Source organism: Phalacrocorax carbo, assembly GCF_963921805.1.
Source record: "Phalacrocorax carbo chromosome W unlocalized genomic scaffold, bPhaCar2.1 SUPER_W_unloc_5, whole genome shotgun sequence".
Lineage (NCBI taxonomy): Eukaryota > Metazoa > Chordata > Aves > Suliformes > Phalacrocoracidae > Phalacrocorax > Phalacrocorax carbo.
In genome coordinates, this window is record NW_026990256.1 from 122,354 (window position 1) to 140,619 (window position 18,266).

Consider the following 18,266-nt stretch of genomic DNA (forward strand, 5'->3'; position numbering starts at 1 on the left):
GATGGAGAAATCCGATGTGTGCCACAAGGGGATTTTATTTTGGGCGAAAACAGCCAACAAACTGAATGGCATAATGCGAACTGCTATATAATATTGTGTGTCATCTGTATGGTGTATCAATGATATCAGCGTACAAGCCTCCCAACCCATGGAAGATGAACTTTGATGAAACAAGCAAAGTGCAGCAGTGATGGAACGATGACTGACTCGGTATGCAGCAACCCAACGCCACACACACCACCTCTCCCACCCTGAAAGCCTGATAGGACAGCTGGAGCCCAGAGTCATGGACTGGGTGAACTCAATGGACATTTTAATGGACATTTTACAGGGAAGGTCCATAGACTAAAGGAATGATGTCTGTGTATTACGTTAAAGGATGGGAAGGGGAGGGGTGGTGGTTGGTAAGGTTGTATTGGATGGTATGGGACCTGGGCATGGCGTAAACGGTATGGAATAAGGGGTGGAGAATGTGCTGGTTTTGGCTGAGAAGGGGTTAATTCTCTTCACTGTGGTGCCTGTGGTGGTTGGGGACCTTTCCAGCTTCCCGCGCTCTGCCTCATTCGCGGGAGGCTGGGAGGGGCGGGGCAGCTGACCCCGACTGGCCAATGGGATGTTCATCCCATACCATGCGACACCATGACCAGTGTATTAAGGGGGGGCAGTTGCAGCTCGGAGAGGTGTGGTGTCGGGTTGGTGGGCTCTGAGCGGCTGCACTGTGTATGGTATGTTTCGGTGGTTCATCCCCTCACTCCTCCTCCTCCTCCTCCTCCTCCTCCTCCTTCTTCCTCCTCCTCCTCCCCCTCCCCCCGCTGGGCCGAAGTTCATGGTATTGAGTGGGTGTATCACATCCCCTGTCACTTAGTAGCCTCTGGGAAAATCAAACGATACAATGGACTGTGTAAAGACTACACTGAGAACAATGGAGGGTGGAACATTTAAACACTGGGATACACATTTAGCAAAAGCCACCTGGTTAGTCAACACGAGGTGATCTGCCACCAGGTGAGCTGGCCCTGCCCAGTCAGAAATCCTACATACCATGGAAGGGGATAGAGTCCCTGTAGTTCATGTAAAAAATATGCTGGGCAAAACAGTCTGGGTTATTCCTTCCTCAGGAGAAGGAGGAGGAAGTGGAGGATCAGGAGGAGTAGGATTAGGAGGAGGAAGAGGAGGTGGAGGATGAGGAACGGGATGATGATGAGGATGATTAGGATGATTAGGACGTTTAGGAGTCCCCCTTTAAGTACTGAAAGGCTACAATAAGGTCTCCCCACAGCCTTCTCTTCTCCAGGCTGAACAACCCCAACTCTCTCAGCCTGTCCTCGTAGAAGAGGTTCTCCAGCCCTCAGATCATTCTTGTGCCCTTCCTCTGGACCCACTCCAACGGGTCCATGTCTTTCCTGTACTGAGGGCTTGTGCTGGTTTTGGCTGAGAAGGGGTTAATTCTCTTCACTGTAGCACCTGTAGCACTCAGGGACCTTTCCAGCTTCCCATGTTCTGCCCAGTGGGCAGGAGGCTGGGAGGGGCAGGGCGACGGCTGGGGCAGCTGACCCCGACTGGTCAATGGGATGTTAATGCCATACCATGTGATGCCATGACCAGTCTATTCATGGGGGCGGTTTGTGTGCAGGGAGGCAGTTGTGGCATTGGGTCGGTGCGCGGCTATGTCATGTGTGGTTTATTTTGGTGGTTCATTCCCCTTCCCCCACTCCCCGCCCCGGGTTTCGTGCCTCTCGTTGTTTTCCTTTCCATTCCACTGTTGTTGTCGTTGTTTGCTTTTCATTATTGAACTGTTCTTATCTCAACCCACGAGCTTTACCCTTCTGATTCTCAACCCCATCCCACCAGTGGGGGCATGAGCAAGCAGCTGTGTGCAGATGAGTTGCCAGCTAAACCCCAACACTCTTTTTTGGTACCCAAAGTGGGGCTACAGGGTTTGAGATAATAACAGCTGCTGGTCACAGCACCATGTTTTCGTGTTTGAGGTCGCCTTAAAGATTGGTGTTGGTTGGTTTAGCCTGCTGTGTTCTGCTGTGATTAGTAATGTTTTGCCTAAGAGATTTGTTATGCAAACACTCGTTTTCAGCTTTATCTGGTATTTGGGGTTCTTGCTGAAACTGTTACTGTACTTTGGATGCCACCTTGTTGAGGCAATTAGCAATTATACCTCCTCCTCTGAGAGATTTTATATGGAGGAAATACAGAATGGTATCTTTGCTACTTTCTTATATGAGGTCTCCACCTTTATTACTACAAACTTTGTGTATCTTGAACATCCTTGGGTGGTTAAGGTGCACTTATTGTTAGTTTTTGGGCATGTTGGTTTAGTTTTGACTAAGCAACTTAAGAATATCACCCAGAAATCTGCCCCAAGGCTTGATATTTATGAGTGGCAGGGCATGCTGGATAGCATGGGCAAATACCTAGGGCAGAGAGCACCCCCAGTGTTTTGGAGTTTCACCCCTGAACAAGTGCAGAATCCTGAAAAACTAGTAGAATATTTGGAGAAAGTATGTTGTTACGCTGGGAACTCCAGAGACACACAGATCACTGCAATGTGCTGTGGCCTGGCCCATGCGTACCAAGCCCTGCTCAACAGTATTCAGTGCCCCCAAGGGGAAGAGAATGTCTCTGGATTGAAATGCAAAGTGGCAGGCACTGCGGCCACTCAAACCCCCAGGACAAGCATTGTGGCTACCAAACCCCCATGACAAGTACTGGAGCTGACTCAGAGAATCAACCCATGCCAGTATCAGTTGCCCCCATATACAAGACGAAATATTGGAAGCGGACATCAACTTGTTTAGAACGGGATGATGAAGAAGCAGGGCCATCACGGGGAGAGGAGGAAGAAGTCATAAATGAAACAGAGACCACCCGATCCCTGTCCTTGAGTGAGTTGCGAGATATGCGAAAAGATTTTGGTTGTCATCTAGGTGAGCGAACTGCCACCTGGGTGCTCCGATGCTAGGATAAGGGGGCCAGTGGCCTGGAATTAGAGGGGAAGGAAGCCAAGCAACTGGGATCCCTTTCTAGGGAAGGGAGCATTGACAAAGCCATTGGAAAATGGGCACAGGCCCTCAGCCTCTGGAGGCGACTCCTGTCTGGAGTGAAGGAAAGGTACCCCTTCAAGGAAGATGTTACTTATAACCTAGGACACTGGACAACTATGGAGAAAGGCATCCAGTCTCTAAGGGAATTAGCTGTGTTTGCGGTGATTTATGGTGACCTGGACGATCAACAGTCATCCAAAGATCCAGATGAAGCCGAGTGCACACGACCCATGTGGCTGAAGTTTGTACGGAGCGCACCATCCTCGCATGCAAACTCATTGGCAGTGATGTCCTGGAAAGATGACGAGACACCAACGGTGGCGAGGGTGATAGATAGACTCCGGGATTATGAAACCAATATCTCTTCCTCGCTCGTCTCTGCTGTGGAGAACCTATCCCGAGAGGTCCAGCAACTCAAGATATGTCCTGCTCCCCACCTCTACGGAGTAGTGTCTCAGCTGTTAGAAATAAGCGTCCTTTTGCTCAAAGAAGGGGATACACACCACGGGCCACCCTATGGTTCTACCTGCGTGACCACGGAGAGGACATGATGAGGTGGGATGGCAAGCCTACCTCGACCCTAGAGGCACAGGTACGTGAACTGCAAGGAAGAACAGTCACTCAGGGAGGCTCTTCCAGGAAAGCTGCTGCTCCAGTTTCCAGTGAGCAGGTCCCCAGACAGAGGAGCAGAAGTACTGATCTTAATAGAGAGACTCCTGATGCACATTTACGGGAAGTGATTTGTGAATACCATGTTCAACACTAGAGGGGCCCTGCCTCCAGCCAGGTGGAGGAAAGGAATAACCGGGCTTACTGGACTGTGTGGATCCGATGGCTTGGCACGTCCGACCCACAGGAGTAAAAATCTTTAGTGGACACTGGTGCACGGTGCACAGTGCACCCTAATGCCATCAAACTATATAGGGGCAGAACCCATCAGCATTGCTGGAGTAACAGGGGGATCCCAAGAGCTAACTGTACTGGAGGACGAAATGACCCTAACCAGGAATGAGTGGCAAAAGCACCCCATTGTGACTGGCCCAGAGGCTCCGTGCATCCCTGGCATAGACTGCCTCAGGAGAGGGTATTTCAAGGACCCAAAAGGGTACAGGTGGGCTTTTGGTGTAGCTGCCTTGGAGACGGAGGAAATTAAACAGCTGTCTACCTTGCCTGGTCTCTCAATAGACCCTTATGATGTGGGATTGCTGAAGGTCAAAGAACAACAGGTGCCAATTGCCACCACAACAGTGCACCGGCGGCAATATCGCACCAACAGAGACTCTCTGATCCCCATCCATAAACTCATTCACCAACTGAGGAGCCAAGGAGTCATCAGTAAGACCCACTCACCCTTTAACAGTCCCATATGGCCAGTCCGGAAGTCTAACGGAGAGTGGAGTCTAACAGTAGACTATCGTGGCCTGAATGAAGTCACTCCACCGTTGGGTGCTGCTGTGCCAGACATGCTGGAACTTCAGTATGAACTGAAGTCAATGCGACACCATGATCAGTATATTAAGCAGGGCAGTTGCAGCTCGGGGAGGTGTGGTGTCGGGTCGGCGGGTGGTGAGCAGCTGCTTTGTGTGCAGTTTGTTTCGGTGATTCATCCCCCTTTGCGCCCCGCCCCCCCCCCCCATGGGTTTCGTGTCTCTTGTTGTTTCCGGTTCCATTGCATATTTGTTGTTGGGTTTGGTTTTTTTTTTATTTTAATTATGAAACTGTTCTTATCTCAACCCACGAGCGTTACCCTTCTGATTCTCTCCCCCATCCCACCAGTGGCGGAGTGAGCGAGCGACTGTGTGGGGCTGAGTTGCTGGCTAAACCATGACGATTGCAGATTCAGGTGTAAGGTGCAGTCATTAAATTTGACAGCTGTTTGAATTTGTTCCTGAATTTCACCTCAGCTTTCAAAGATGTTTTTAAGAGAGAGATTAAAAAAAAAAAGAGAAATGAGCTTAAAGTTAATTTAATTCATTTCAAGGGCGGGGGGCTGCAGAGTATAACTACTTCTTAATGTACATGCACCGCATAAGATCTAGAAGAACGTGCTGTGGATTCTTTAAAACCTGTGTCCCAATTAGTTCAGTTTAACTTTTTTTTTTGGTGGTATTGAAGACTTCTTCAAACATCTGTGGCTTGATCAACTATAAACTTATATTCTGTAAAGTGCCATAGACCTTCTTTTAACAATTGTAGCGGTTTTTTATATATATAACTTGTGTGAGATGTGCAATAACAGGATGGACTTTGGTTTTGTTGTTGGTTTGTTTTTTTTTTTTTATTTGGGGGCTTTTTGTTTATTTTTTTAAATGGTTTTGGTTTTAAACAAGATATTGGAAAAGCAACTTCCCAGGGAGGAAGTGGCTGGAGTTTTGATGGTGTAGACAAACTAAGCATAGAGTAATGCAATAAATCACTGATTTTGAAGATGAATACAACAGCAGTAACAGTAGCTTAAAGATTTAAAGAAAACCTCTTCTGGATTGATTTGAAATACTCAGATCTATATAATACAGACAAGTAAAATGTGAAGCTGTATCCATCTCTGGCAATATACAGTCTAAAAGCTGAAAAGGCTCAGCAAGTTTTCTTATTGTGCTTTATTTATAATGTGGCACTGCAAAAAACATTCCTATTGAGCTATTTCTGGGTTGTCTATATCACCTTTGTGTCTATTTTACTCAATAAGGCTCTCTGGATTCTGAGATTTTTTTTCAGCCAAATCATTTCCATTTTGCATCGTTATCCCTCATCAGAGTATCTCACGTCCTAGTGGTAAATGGAGAAGAGTTCAAGTCTTCCTTGAAAGCAGTGGACACTGGTGCCTACCACAAGGAATGGACAGAGCCCAACAAAAGCAGAGCATGGAAGCAACGTATACAGCACAGCCGCCTTGTATAGGAAAAGAGGCTGTGGCAATCCACCTAGAGTAGATTTTGAGCCATGGTTTATTTGTGGTACTGTTATTCTGTTATTAAGTCACCACTATGTACATTTGATAGCATGAATGATGTACCTAATGTGGTATTTTTAATCTAAATTTCAATTAAATATGAGAATTTTTAATCACAGTTCTCTTCCCTGTGCTGTCTTCTGTGTGTGTGTGCGCTTGCTTTCCCAACTTAGTGCTTACAACTAGCCTATGCAAATCAGGGGAAGAATCTCCCCACAACAGCACTTAAATTGTGCAATAATTCTAATCATAAAACATGACTGTATCATGTTGCACAACTGTGCTTACCATTTACAAGACAGTTCAAAAACTGTTTAGTCTGCTGCCACTGCCACCCTAGATCTGTAAGTTACAAAGAAACAATTTCACTACTAAATGATGCATGCATGCACAGGTGACTTCAAAAACTCACATCTGCTATCTCCCAAAATAATCCCAACTGTACCTCAGAGTGTTCTCTGTATTGTTTATTTGCAAACGTAGCTATATCACAGTGGTCTAGATGAACTCATTTTGCCCTTCAAAGAAAACTTGGTAATAAATTCAGTGTTAGAGAGCAGGTGTTACAGTTGATATGGTATGAAAAAAAAATCAACAGACTCTAATAGTGCCTAAAAAAAAAGGCAAGACACAGCAGTGATACAGAAAGGTCAATTCAGAGACAGAAATTAGGAAAATAAACAGTACCAAAGCAATGCTGTTTTCAGCAACTTCATTTTACTTTCAATAATGTTTTAGGATTCACTTAATGCCTGCAGAATTTCATTCAGTAATGACAGAACATGTTTAGATTTTAACCCTCTTAAGTTTACAGCACAAGAAAGTGGGCTGCACATGTTTAAGAATTTTTTTCATAACAGTTCAGTAGACTAATTCTTGTTACCCTAATGTATTATTTTGATAGTGGACATTTTGCTTCCCCATTTCAGCAGAATTACAGCGTTTATATACAGATTTATAAAAAAACAAGTGAAACCTTTACATAGATCAGCCGCCTTGCATGTTATCCTGACCTTTAAAAGAAAAATCCCCATATTGTTCAAAACTATAGAGCAAACAACCAGGAAAAAAAAGTCTTTTTAAAGTTCTATGACACTGTGTTAATACAATAAATATCCAAAACTTCTGAACTACTCAGACATGCAACAGAGGGACAGAAGAAGTGCATTTGTAGAGAACCACGAGGATGGCAGTGCATTGTTAGTAATTTACAACATATACAAACATCCCCCAGATAAATAAAACCAACTCCTAAATTACAGATCAATGACTACAGACATTCTAATGTTTGAACTTCATACTTTGCACTCAATTTGCCACAGTACTACAAAATGACAAATTAAGTGGGCGCCATACTCTGATTAATTAATAAGAGACTGTAAAATCTAGTTTTAGTTAGTTACAAAATATTTTAACAAATGTCAGCCTTCCGTTGTTAAAGCTAAACTCAAACTTCTCCCTCCCTTTTGGGCTGCAAAGTGTCAGAGAGTTCTGGTTTAAACAATTCATGTGTAACTGAACCTTGAATTTCACTTAGGAGGTTTAAATCTGTACATTCAACTCATGACATTACAAATCAACGATCCTTATACATAGAATACTAAATATGTTTTCTCAAAGAGCAGTTAAACATTTGGGAAAAAAAACCACAACAATCTACCTGCCAAATTGATGTTTTATTCCTAATGTTTTTTCCATAATATATTCTGTTAATGTATGTTATTACGCAGTCTTAAAACTTAAATTAAATTGCAAGGATGATGTCCCTAGGATTCATATCCAAGAGATAGCCAAGAGAATTGCTTAAATTTAGATTTAAAAGTAACCCATAGTAGAGTTCCTAGATACAACCCTCAAGTTATATTAAAAAGATTATGAAAAGAACAATCTTGATATACAGCTGCTAGAAGCGTGATGCCTGATCGCAACAGAAAATTGTGGCTTTTGTCTGGAAAGCTTTTAATAACATTCCACACACTTAAGTTCAATGCTAGCATGTCCACTAATATAGACTTTTAGAGCCCCTATTACACAGAATATTTAAATTATTTTTAACTTCATGATGCAGAGAATGTTTAGAAGCAAGTATATTAATTAATATTCATTAATATGAACAGCATAGGTGAAACTACTATATTTATCCAAATTCAAGCTGGATTTAAAGAAATTGGTAAAAGAAAGGAGACTAATAGGGACTTCATGCTAACAGTACAATACTGTTCCAGGGATTAAGCTAAGGGTTTTATTTTTTGTAATGCTCTTATGTTATTATGAATATACTGTAGTGAAAAAGAATTAATCTATGAAACTCTGTCCACATTCAGAACATGGAGGGGCCTCAGAATTTTATGCCCAGTCTTACTAAAGGTAATTCACCCTAAGAGCTGAATTCATTTCAGCTACAGTGCGTACTTATACAGGCTGTGGGATGTGGTCCCTTCCTGTTTTAATTTTCCAAAACAGAGTTTAAAAAAAAAGCATAAGACTCATGAGGCAATCCAAGAATATCAAATAGCCTTCAAAGGAGAGAAACATCACTTTATAGTAAGACCTGATTAAATTCTAGAATATTTTGATGGTATGTACCGTTATGGATTGTTCAGTTCCACAGCACCAATTTAACCTCTTAGGCCTCCAGTTCAATCAGTTAAATTTTAACTTTGTGAAAGATGAAGATTTCTCTCTTTTCCAACTCGAAAAAGTTTAAAAGCTTTTTTTCCCCAGCTTAAATCAAATCACAGAGATGGGTGAGTTATGTTAAAATGAAGTCATGTATCTGTTAAATGCCATTGCTTAAAAAAGCTTGATTTTAGACAATATTTCTGGTAGAAAATTAAATGCTGTATATTTAGATTTTTGGACAAGCAGTAAACAGAATGCCTGACAAGGCTAGAGATTAAACACAAATCTACACTAAAAAAAAAATTTAAAAAAAACCCAAACACAACAAAAATACCACTGCATGTAAGAGGGAAGGAGGGGTGTGGCGATTCATGACACGGAATCCGTATTCATGCACAAGTGAAGCCGAAGCTGTTTATTAAAAAAAGATCAGCCTTAATATAGTCTGCCTCATGTGCTGGTATTTTTCCCTTCTCGCCGCCTCAGAATGTGTTCTATCCCACTAGCTCCACATATGGTATAAACATAGATAAGTGCGCTCTCCTGCTTCGGTGCTCCACCTGTGCCCCTGACCTTCTGTCCCGCATATCAAGGCCTCAGTTCTGTGTTTTTGTGGGTTGTTTTTCTATCCCACAGCTTGCATCCAACAAGGGCGATGAGATCTCCGGTGCTGTCATGGGAGGCCACATTCACTTACTCCACAGAGGGGCATGAAACTACTGTTCTAAAGGTCACTATTTGTTTCCTTTCCAGCAAAATGATTACCCCAAGACAAGAATACTGAAATTAAAAATAGCAAATATATAATCGCTTAGCTCTGTGATTGAAACCATCAGTTATCTTCTTTAAACTGTACATTGCATTACACATTCTATTACAGAGAATGTTTATCCACCATAGTAATTTCTCACAGGTAGAGAATACTCCATGAAAACAGATACAAGCTGTCCTGGTTTCAGCTGGGGTAGAGTTAAATTACTTCGTAGTAGCTAGTACGGGGCTATGTTTTGGATTTTTGCTGGAAACAGTGGTGATAATGTGGAGATGTTTTAGTTGTTGCTAAGTAGCACTTACACTGGTCGAGGACTTTTTCAGCTCCCCGTGCTCTGCCGGGTGCACAAGAAGCTGGCAGGGGACACAGCCAGGACAGCTGACCCCAACTGACCAACGGGATATTCCATACCATATGACGTCATGCTCAGTATATAAAGCTGGGAGAAGAAGGAGGAAGGGGGGAACGATTGGAGTAATGGCGGTTGTCTTCCCAAGTAACCATTATGCGTGATGGAGCCCTGCTTTCCTGGAGATGGCTGAACACCTGCCTGCCCATGGGAAGTAGTGAATGAATTCCTTGTTTTGCTTTGCTTCTGCGCACAGCTTTTGCTTTACCTATTAAACTGTCTTTATCTCAAACCATGAGTTGCCTCACTTTTGCTCTTCCGATTCTCTCCCCCATCCCACCAGGGGGGAGTGAGCGAGCGGCTGCGTGGTGCTTGGTTGCTGACTGGGGCTAAACCACGACACAAGCAAACGCTATAATTAAAGTGTCACAGGTAAATTCTGGACCAAAACACTATTTAAACAAGATCAGATAACAGTATTCATGCAAACTTACAGGTTTATATCAAAAAACTTATCCTAAAAAAACCCCAAGAATTATATCTATCCTACTTGTATTTGTCCTCCAGCAGCTGCTGAAATTGCAAAAGCAGTAGCCAAACCTAACTTTCTACATCGCTCAGGCTACCCCACTTCTTATAGCAGAAATAGGGAAAGCTGTTCTTTCTTACAAAGAAAAGAAAAATCAATCCAAAGTGCTTTCCTGAAGTTAAAAAAAAATACCAGAGTGGACTACTAAAAAACCTCCAAATTCTTAATATAGTTATTTGATCATTATATACCACAATTCATTTCAAATAATTGTTGAAATTATTTATCCTCCACAAAATATGGAAGGCTTTTATTCTAGAATGCAACATTTTGAAGAAGGGCAGAGAATGGTTATCTTTTTAAAATAAATAAATTTATAATAACACAAAACAAACATTTCCCATTTTACCCATGAACAGCTGCAGAAGAGGCAAACATGCTGTGTGTATTTTGATCTATGTTTTTAGGGAATATAATAGGTGACTGGAAAATAAAGTACAATCGAAAAGAACCGTCATGACTTTTTATATTTCTCTACATTTGGTTACCCTTGAATGCATTCTGAGCTGCACTGGTTGCTGCTGTTGATGCGGCGTTGGCTGCAGCAGTTTGTACAGTTTTGTTGGACATCACTCCCGTTGCAAACTCCTGCTGTGCTTTCTCAAAACTAGCACCAGTTGTGCGGTAGAGACCATGCACCTAGGGAAGTGGAAAAGCGGTGAAAAAAGTGTGCTAAGCCTTCCATTTCTTGGTAGAGTAATAGCAAAGTCTCAAACATGAAGTAGAGTTGTGTGGTGGAGAAATCTGGTTTGCTCATATGTTTGGGAGGATCCAGAAATGAGTAAATGGACTTTTTTTTCCCACAAACCCTACAAATTTTGATTGCCCTGCTGTGCACAGACAGTTTGACTGCAGGGATACCTGTATCTTTTTGCAAGTTCAGAAGGGTCTTGTAGGTCTTCACTAAAATGTGTGTGGTATCTACTGTCTGAAATAACATATTTAAATACACAAACAGGCTGCATCCTTAGCATAACGCAGGACCCATAGCTTGCAAAAGCATCTTCTGTCTCAATTTGTATACAACTTGGTGTACTCATTAAAAGAGTTTATAAGTGTGCATGTTAAAAGAAACAGCAGGAAACAAAACCAAAAAAGTATTTTTGAATCCACTGTGTCAATAACATTCTGGTGAACTTTTTTCTACAGCAATTTTTTAGAAACATCTTAAGTTCTCTGATTGACATGGTTACAAGACCCTATTAAGCTAAGCTATGACTGAACATTAAAAAGTATAAAATATCCCAATAATGCAGATAAATATCTGCTAAACTAGTGTGATGACCAATTGCTCTGCATAATAAGCAAAGGTATTAAACAATATGGCTTATAAACTCTAGTATAATAAAAAAACAAATCCTGAGTAACTTCCAAGTACCCGACTATTAAATTGAAAATGCTATTTCTGATTCATATTCAATCAAGTCATGATAAACTTGTCAAATAATATTACGAAGTCATGTTGTAACTTTTTTCTTTGTTATAAATGTGACTGTTTCTCATCCATAAAGATACACCAGGTCATATCTGAGTATGCGTGTTTTTTGAAAAGAATCCAGATGCATGCGGTAGAAAGAGTGTAAAAAAATGCTCACTATACAATACATTTTACTTGTTTGTTTCTTTCTCCTGTACCTGAGTATTTATGCAGAAAACAAATAAGGAGAAGGGACATCTCCAAGCTATGCTTAAAATTTCTAGCTTACTGTAAACAGGTCAGAAGAGTTTGGGTATGCAAAAACCTTTAAGCGTAACTGTAACTGAGGTTGAATTATTAGAATTGCCAGCACATCATCATCAGAATTCTCTGTTACATTTAATCAAAACAACACAAAAACCTTACTAGCACATTAGTATCTAAAACTTAGGCCTTCTGAATGGAAATTCACAAAAAGGAAGCAAGGGAGAAAAGCATCTTTGAGCTTTTATGCTACGCAGTCATTAATTGACAGCAAAATGTTAAAACAATGTAAGCAGAGAAATAAAAATCCTTTTCTGAGTTGTCAGGCATCTTCCTCTTCTATTGATTTTAATGGAAATTATTTTGGTAAGAGCTGTAACTTAGCAATCATTTGAATCGTGCTTCACTCAGCCTGATGAATCACCACAGATTTGAAAATTGCAACCCAGCATCTACAGGTCCAGTGCATTCACCTAACCTTTCATTGTGAGTTTACCTCCCAACTTCTCTTATTCAAAGCTATCCTTCCCCATTTTAGTTCGCAGAAATAAGTGCATTGTAAAAACAGCATTTCATAACTCCATGACAGTATAAGCAAAAAAGTACTATAGAAGCACAGTTGTTAAAAGGTAAGGCATACCCCCAAGAATATAATTTCATCCCCATTACTTTGCAAGAGCGTACCTCTCTCAAGCAGGAAAGCAAAATCCAGATCAAACATAGGAAACACAAAGGGGGAATAATAAGTAACTTACCTTTTTAAACATAACTAATGAAATAACAGCAGATGATGTGAAAAGTGCAGCTATGATAATCATCATAATGCCAACAGGGATACTCTTATTAAGACCAGTAAGAGATGAAATCCACCCACTGAAGGAAAAAGAAAAGACAAACTTTGCTAGCACAGTACGTGAACCATTCAGCCACAGGTATCCACATCAAGGGAAGCTTTATAACCTCCTAGTTCTGATCAACTGAATATATTTGAAGAAAAAGTCATGGAAATTATACATGAACATATTTCTGTTCTATAATAAGCTTTTACAGCTTAGTGACCATTTTCCCAATGCATGCAATGAAAGTATAAGGAAAATTTTAGTATAGGTGATTATCCTGGAGAAGAGTTGTGAAGAAATTGAGAGACATTAGAGTTGCTCATCAACTTTTTGGGGGTTTTTTTGGTCATACTGTACTGTCATTTCAGAATAATTTAAGACCACATGACTTCATGGAAGAGAAAATATCCCTAAAAAGATAGCTTCTAGCACACACACAGATTGTGCGTGGGAAAACTCATTTAGCTGTATCCACACAGTGATGCTTTCTCAATTGGGGTTAATATTTTTTTTTAAGTAGATAGTGACAGATTAATTAAGATAAAAGATTGCTATATCAGTATCTACTTCAAACATTTCCCCATTCTTCAAAAGTGAAACACCAGCATAAAAGTACAATATCAAACTTGAAACTACAAAAACCAGGTTGCCTTAAGAAAAATAAAACATTAAGATGGGAAAGATTCTTCCACTGAAAAGAGCAAAAAATTTCTGTAAACCCAAACAGCCTTAAAACTTTCCTCTACTTGTTTCAAATTGCTTTGATATCTCCTATGTCCAACTAGACTCTACCCCAGAACTCCAAAATCCAAACTGTAATTATCATCTGATGATGATCTGGCTACTTTTCATACCCCTTCCCCAAGTATCCTTAAAAGCACACTCCACATACTTGGAGAGTTGGCCCTCTAAAGTTACTTTTTTACTTTGTTCATGTCAATCAAAGTATCTATAAAAAGGCAAAATATTGGATTTGAGAGCAAAAATAATAAACCAGGATTTTTCCTTACACTCCAGTTCTAAAGCAATGATGTTTTGTCTGCCTTATGTACATTTGGAGGTTAGCAGAAAACCACTGATACACAGAAGTGTCATTACCCAGGTACATTATTGCCAGTCATAGCTCTCCATGCTATCAACTGGCTACTACAGCCATGCTTTTTGTTAATTCAAGTTTGTTGTGTTTTTTTTTTCCCCCAAGAAGGGTGACTGATTCCCAATAGCTTTTCCTTGTAAAATCTAAATATTAGACCTTGAAGATTCAAATAAAAGCTATATATACATAAAAGCTTCAAGTAAAAGCTTATATACTTATAAGCGTCAAAATGAAAAATCAACTATTAAAGACAAAGGAGCTGACTCAGACAAATGAGCTTTTCAAATAATATCAGATATACAACTATATTCACCCGAATATAATGTTGACTCATTCTTCAAATTTTAGCCATACATTTCATTGGTAAGTACATTAATATAATTAGAACTAACTGATAGAAAATAATATTCAAACAGTATATTATTACAGCCTAAATTATTCTCATTTTCTCTAAGTTTTTCTTATTTCTTTATCCTAAATATAGAGCAAATAACATCGCCACACACCAGTAAAATAGGGGAGGTAATGTGTAAAAGAGTAGTTCAAAGTGGCTTACATTGAAAGATAAAATTTTGACCAGCCTACTAACAGAAGTAACTCACACTGTTGGGGTATGTTTCACACATTTTTCCTAGTTAAAAGTACTCCAAAAATGATTTTTTTGAGTGCTAAATGTAACAATTCCAGTGAACACAGGATTAAAAAAAAAAACAACCAAACCACACAGACTGTATTGCAGTTGCTATATCAAATATGAGTGTTTGTCTTACAGACAGTACAATGCTACAGAAAACAGAATACTCACCAGTTTCCCCATCTTTGAAATCCTGCAGCTTGAAGTACATGTACAGCACACTGACAGATATATACAAAGAAGAACACAAAGAACCTGAATGAACTGTCGCTCCTGAAAGAGGGGGGGGGGGGAAATTAAAGCAGCCAGGAAATTTATGACTTTTTACAAATACTGTAGTACCAGTCTAAAATTTTTTTCTGCGTTAACTAGAAGAAATGTGCTTTGATCTATTGGTGGTGACTTGAAATACCAGTAATTCTGTGCTTTTGTAGAGTGTTTACAAGAGCCGCTGCTGCTTCTTTAGCATAGTATTTTTGCCACTTGCACCTCTAACAGAGGTGAGAATAGCAGCAAGATACTATTCCTTAGTGTTCTGTTCAGCACACAGCAGGGTGTCTTAGACTAAACATACAACTTCTGCTACAGTGCATGAAGAACAGAAGTCTGCCTCACTTTCAGACTGAAGTTCACAGTGCTGGCAGAATGGGAAGAAAATATTTCACTTGCAAGAGGACATAAAATCTAATATGGAATTACTGAACATAATGCAGATCAGAATACTGAAGCAGCTGTTGTTTAAAAACAAAATACACAAAATATGTTTGCTGTTTAAATTACTAAAATGTCAGCCTGACAAAGATGGAAGTATTAAAAGCCTGTCAAAAAACCCCAAATATAAATATACATGCAAAATCTCAACAAAGACCTGAATGTATTACTATCAAAACTAATGATTGCATGATATGCTTCCTACCAAATTTCTAAAGGACGTAAAAATCACTTAAGTCACGGAAACAGATTTTGCCAGTAATGGCTCTTTCTGCAGAAGGGAATTTGTTCATTTCTATTTATTAAACCAGTTCAGTTAAATAACTGTTTCATTTTTAGCTGAACAAATGACTGAAAGTTGAATATGCAAGTAGTAGTTTTCCTTTTCCAAACAATAAATATTCACTAAGAAACACTAAGGATTTACTAGATCTAAAACTCTGAAAGACAACATGACACTGAACCCCACCAAATCAGGAACAATAATTTAATATAAAACAACACTACTAAGGGAGAGTATGTAAGATTTAGAATTAGTTAATGAAAGCTACCAATTCTCTGTATTTTTAATTTATCTCAGTTTGTACCCACGTTGTAACCCAAGTCATGAACAAGTTAGACTAGTAAATGAAAAAATACTCTTATTTTTTTAGCCTTAAGGATGTAAGAATTTAGTGTATGAGCAAATGCAAGTTAAACTATACGATTCCTCAAAGATGTATGAGTACAGCAATATCTCACTGGTTAGCAAAAACAAACATCTCATTTAGTCTAAAGGTTATACTCAACTTCAAATTATGGCTATCAATCTTTTTCTACAAAAATTAGTGCATTTAAACTGATCATCCTGGTTCATTTCAATTTAAAAAAATAATTCCCAAGAAATACCGTAAGAGCACAGGAATTTAGAATCTCTACGTGCTGATTTTCACAAAATAAGTTCAATTTTGTATGCAAACCAGTCTATTTTAAAAGACTAAGATACCACACCTCAAGTTTGTGAAGCCTGCAAAATCCAGATTGCTAAAAACTAGGAAAAATACTGGAGTTTGATTACCATATACCTGGTCTATTCATTCTTAAGAATCTCAGTCTACTTCAATTACAGATGCTACAGGTCACTTAACAATATAGTATTTTTTAATTGTAGACTTTTATGAAATTTATTCAGGAAGTCAAAAATTGAAGACACCCTTAACTCTTAACCTGCTTGTGAAGGGACAGAGATTTAATGATAATTTCCTTAAAATCCTTATCAGCCCAATACAAAGTTAAATATTTTCTACAACTATTATGCCAATGGTAGAAGCTATATATAGAACAGAACAGAACAGAACAGAATATTTTCAGTTGGAAGGGACCCACAATGATCAACTAGTCCAATTGCCTGACCAATTCAGGGTTGACCAAAAGTTAAAGCATGTTACTAAGGGCATTGTCCAAATGCCTCTTAAACACTGACAGGCATGGGGCATCAACCACCTCTCTAGGAAGCCTGTTCCAGTGTTTGACCACTCTCTCACAGTAAAGAAATGCTTCCTAATGTCCAGTCTAAACCTCCCCTGGCGCAGCTTTGAACCATTCCCATGCGTCCTGTCACTGGATACCAGGGAGAAGGACTCAGCATCTCCCTCTCCACTTCCCCTCCTCAGGAAGCTGTAGAGGGCAATGAGGACTCCCCTCAGCCTCCTTTTCTCCAAACTAGACAACTCCAGAGTCCTTAGCTGTTGCTCCTCATAGGACTTGCCTTCCAGCCCTTTCACCAGCTTTGTTGCCCCCTTGAATACCTTCACATCCTTCTTAAATTGTGGGGCCCAGAACTGCACACAGTACTCGAGGCGAGGCTGCACCAATGCTAAATACAGTGGGATAACCACCTCTTGACTGGCTGGTTATACTGTGTTTGATGCACCCCAGGATGCAGTTTGCCCTCTAGGCTGCCAGGGCACACTGCTGACTCATATTGAGCCTGCTGTCAACCAGCATCCCCAGATCCCTTTCTGCAGGGCTGCTCTCCAGCCACTCCTCTCCCAATTTTTACTTGTGCCTGGAGTTACTCTGTCCCAGGTGCAGGATCCGGCACTTGGACTTGTTAAATTTCATGCCACTGATGATTGCCCAGTGCTCCAAACTATCTAGAACGCTCTGCAAGGCCTCTTGTCCCTGAAGAGAATTCCTACTCTGATCCCAGCAGACTGATCCCAGTTTGGTATGATCAGCAAACTTGCTAATGGTGCATTCAACTCCTGCATTCATATCACTGATAAATATATTGAACAGGACTGGCCCTAGGATTGAGCCATGAATACAACACTGATGAATGGTTGCCAGCCAGATGTAGTCCCATTTACTGCAGCCCTTTGAGCCCTGCCCTTCAGCCAGTTCTTCACCCAGCACACCACGTACCTGCTCACCTCACAGCTGGACAACTTGTCCAGAAGGATGCTGTGAGGGACTGTATCAAAAGCCTTAACAGAATCCAAAAAACCTACATCCACTGCTTTCCCTTTACCCACTAGGCGGGTGACCTTATCATAGAAGGATATCAAATTAGTTAAATGGGACTTTCCCTTTGTGAACCCATGTTGACTGTGCCTGATGAGTGCATTGTTCTTGAAATGCCTTTCAATAGAGCCCAGTATGATGATCTCCATATTTTTTCCAGGAACTGAGGTTAGATTAACAGGCCTGTAGTTTCCTGGGTCTTCCCAACTGACCAAAGGGATATTCCATACCATATGACATCATGCTCAGTATATAAAGCTGGGGGAAGAGGAAGGAAGGGGGGGGACATTCAGGGTTATGGCATTTGTCTTCCCAAGTAACCATTAAGCATGATGGAGCCCTGCTTTCCTGGAGATGGCTGAACATCTGCCCATCAATGAGAAGCAGTGAATGAATTCCTTGTTTTGCTTTGCTTGCATGCGCAGCTTTTGCTTTACCTATTAAACTGTCTTTATCTCA

General features: G+C 40.5%; 2 protein-coding genes across 6 annotated transcripts in view; one reads left to right on the forward strand and one right to left on the reverse strand.

Annotated features, from left to right (window-relative positions):
- LOC135310890 (secretory carrier-associated membrane protein 1-like) overlaps positions 1-11,865 on the forward strand; it is a 50,150-nt gene extending 38,285 nt beyond the window's left edge. The window contains exon 8 of the mRNA XM_064440004.1: positions 5,813-11,865. Within this exon, the coding sequence (XP_064296074.1) occupies positions 5,813-5,829 (17 nt within the window). The 3' untranslated portion in view covers positions 5,830-11,865. The remainder of the gene's footprint in view (positions 1-5,812) is intronic.
- Positions 1-18,266, reverse strand: part of LOC135310889 (secretory carrier-associated membrane protein 1-like) — a 108,383-nt gene that overhangs the window by 15,838 nt on the left and 74,279 nt on the right. For 3 of the 5 annotated variants that reach the window (XM_064439998.1, XM_064440002.1, XM_064439999.1), the window contains exons 7-10: positions 14,763-14,864; positions 12,778-12,895; positions 10,830-10,980; positions 9,020-9,411 (exon numbers count right to left, since the gene is read on the reverse strand). In XM_064439998.1, the coding sequence (XP_064296068.1) occupies positions 9,356-9,411; positions 10,830-10,980; positions 12,778-12,895; positions 14,763-14,864 (427 nt within the window). In that variant the 3' untranslated portion in view covers positions 9,020-9,355. Of the gene's footprint in view, positions 1-9,019; positions 10,981-12,777; positions 12,896-14,762; positions 14,865-18,266 lie in introns of those variants that run through there. The other 2 variants (XM_064440000.1, XM_064440001.1) reach the window with 2 other exon arrangements.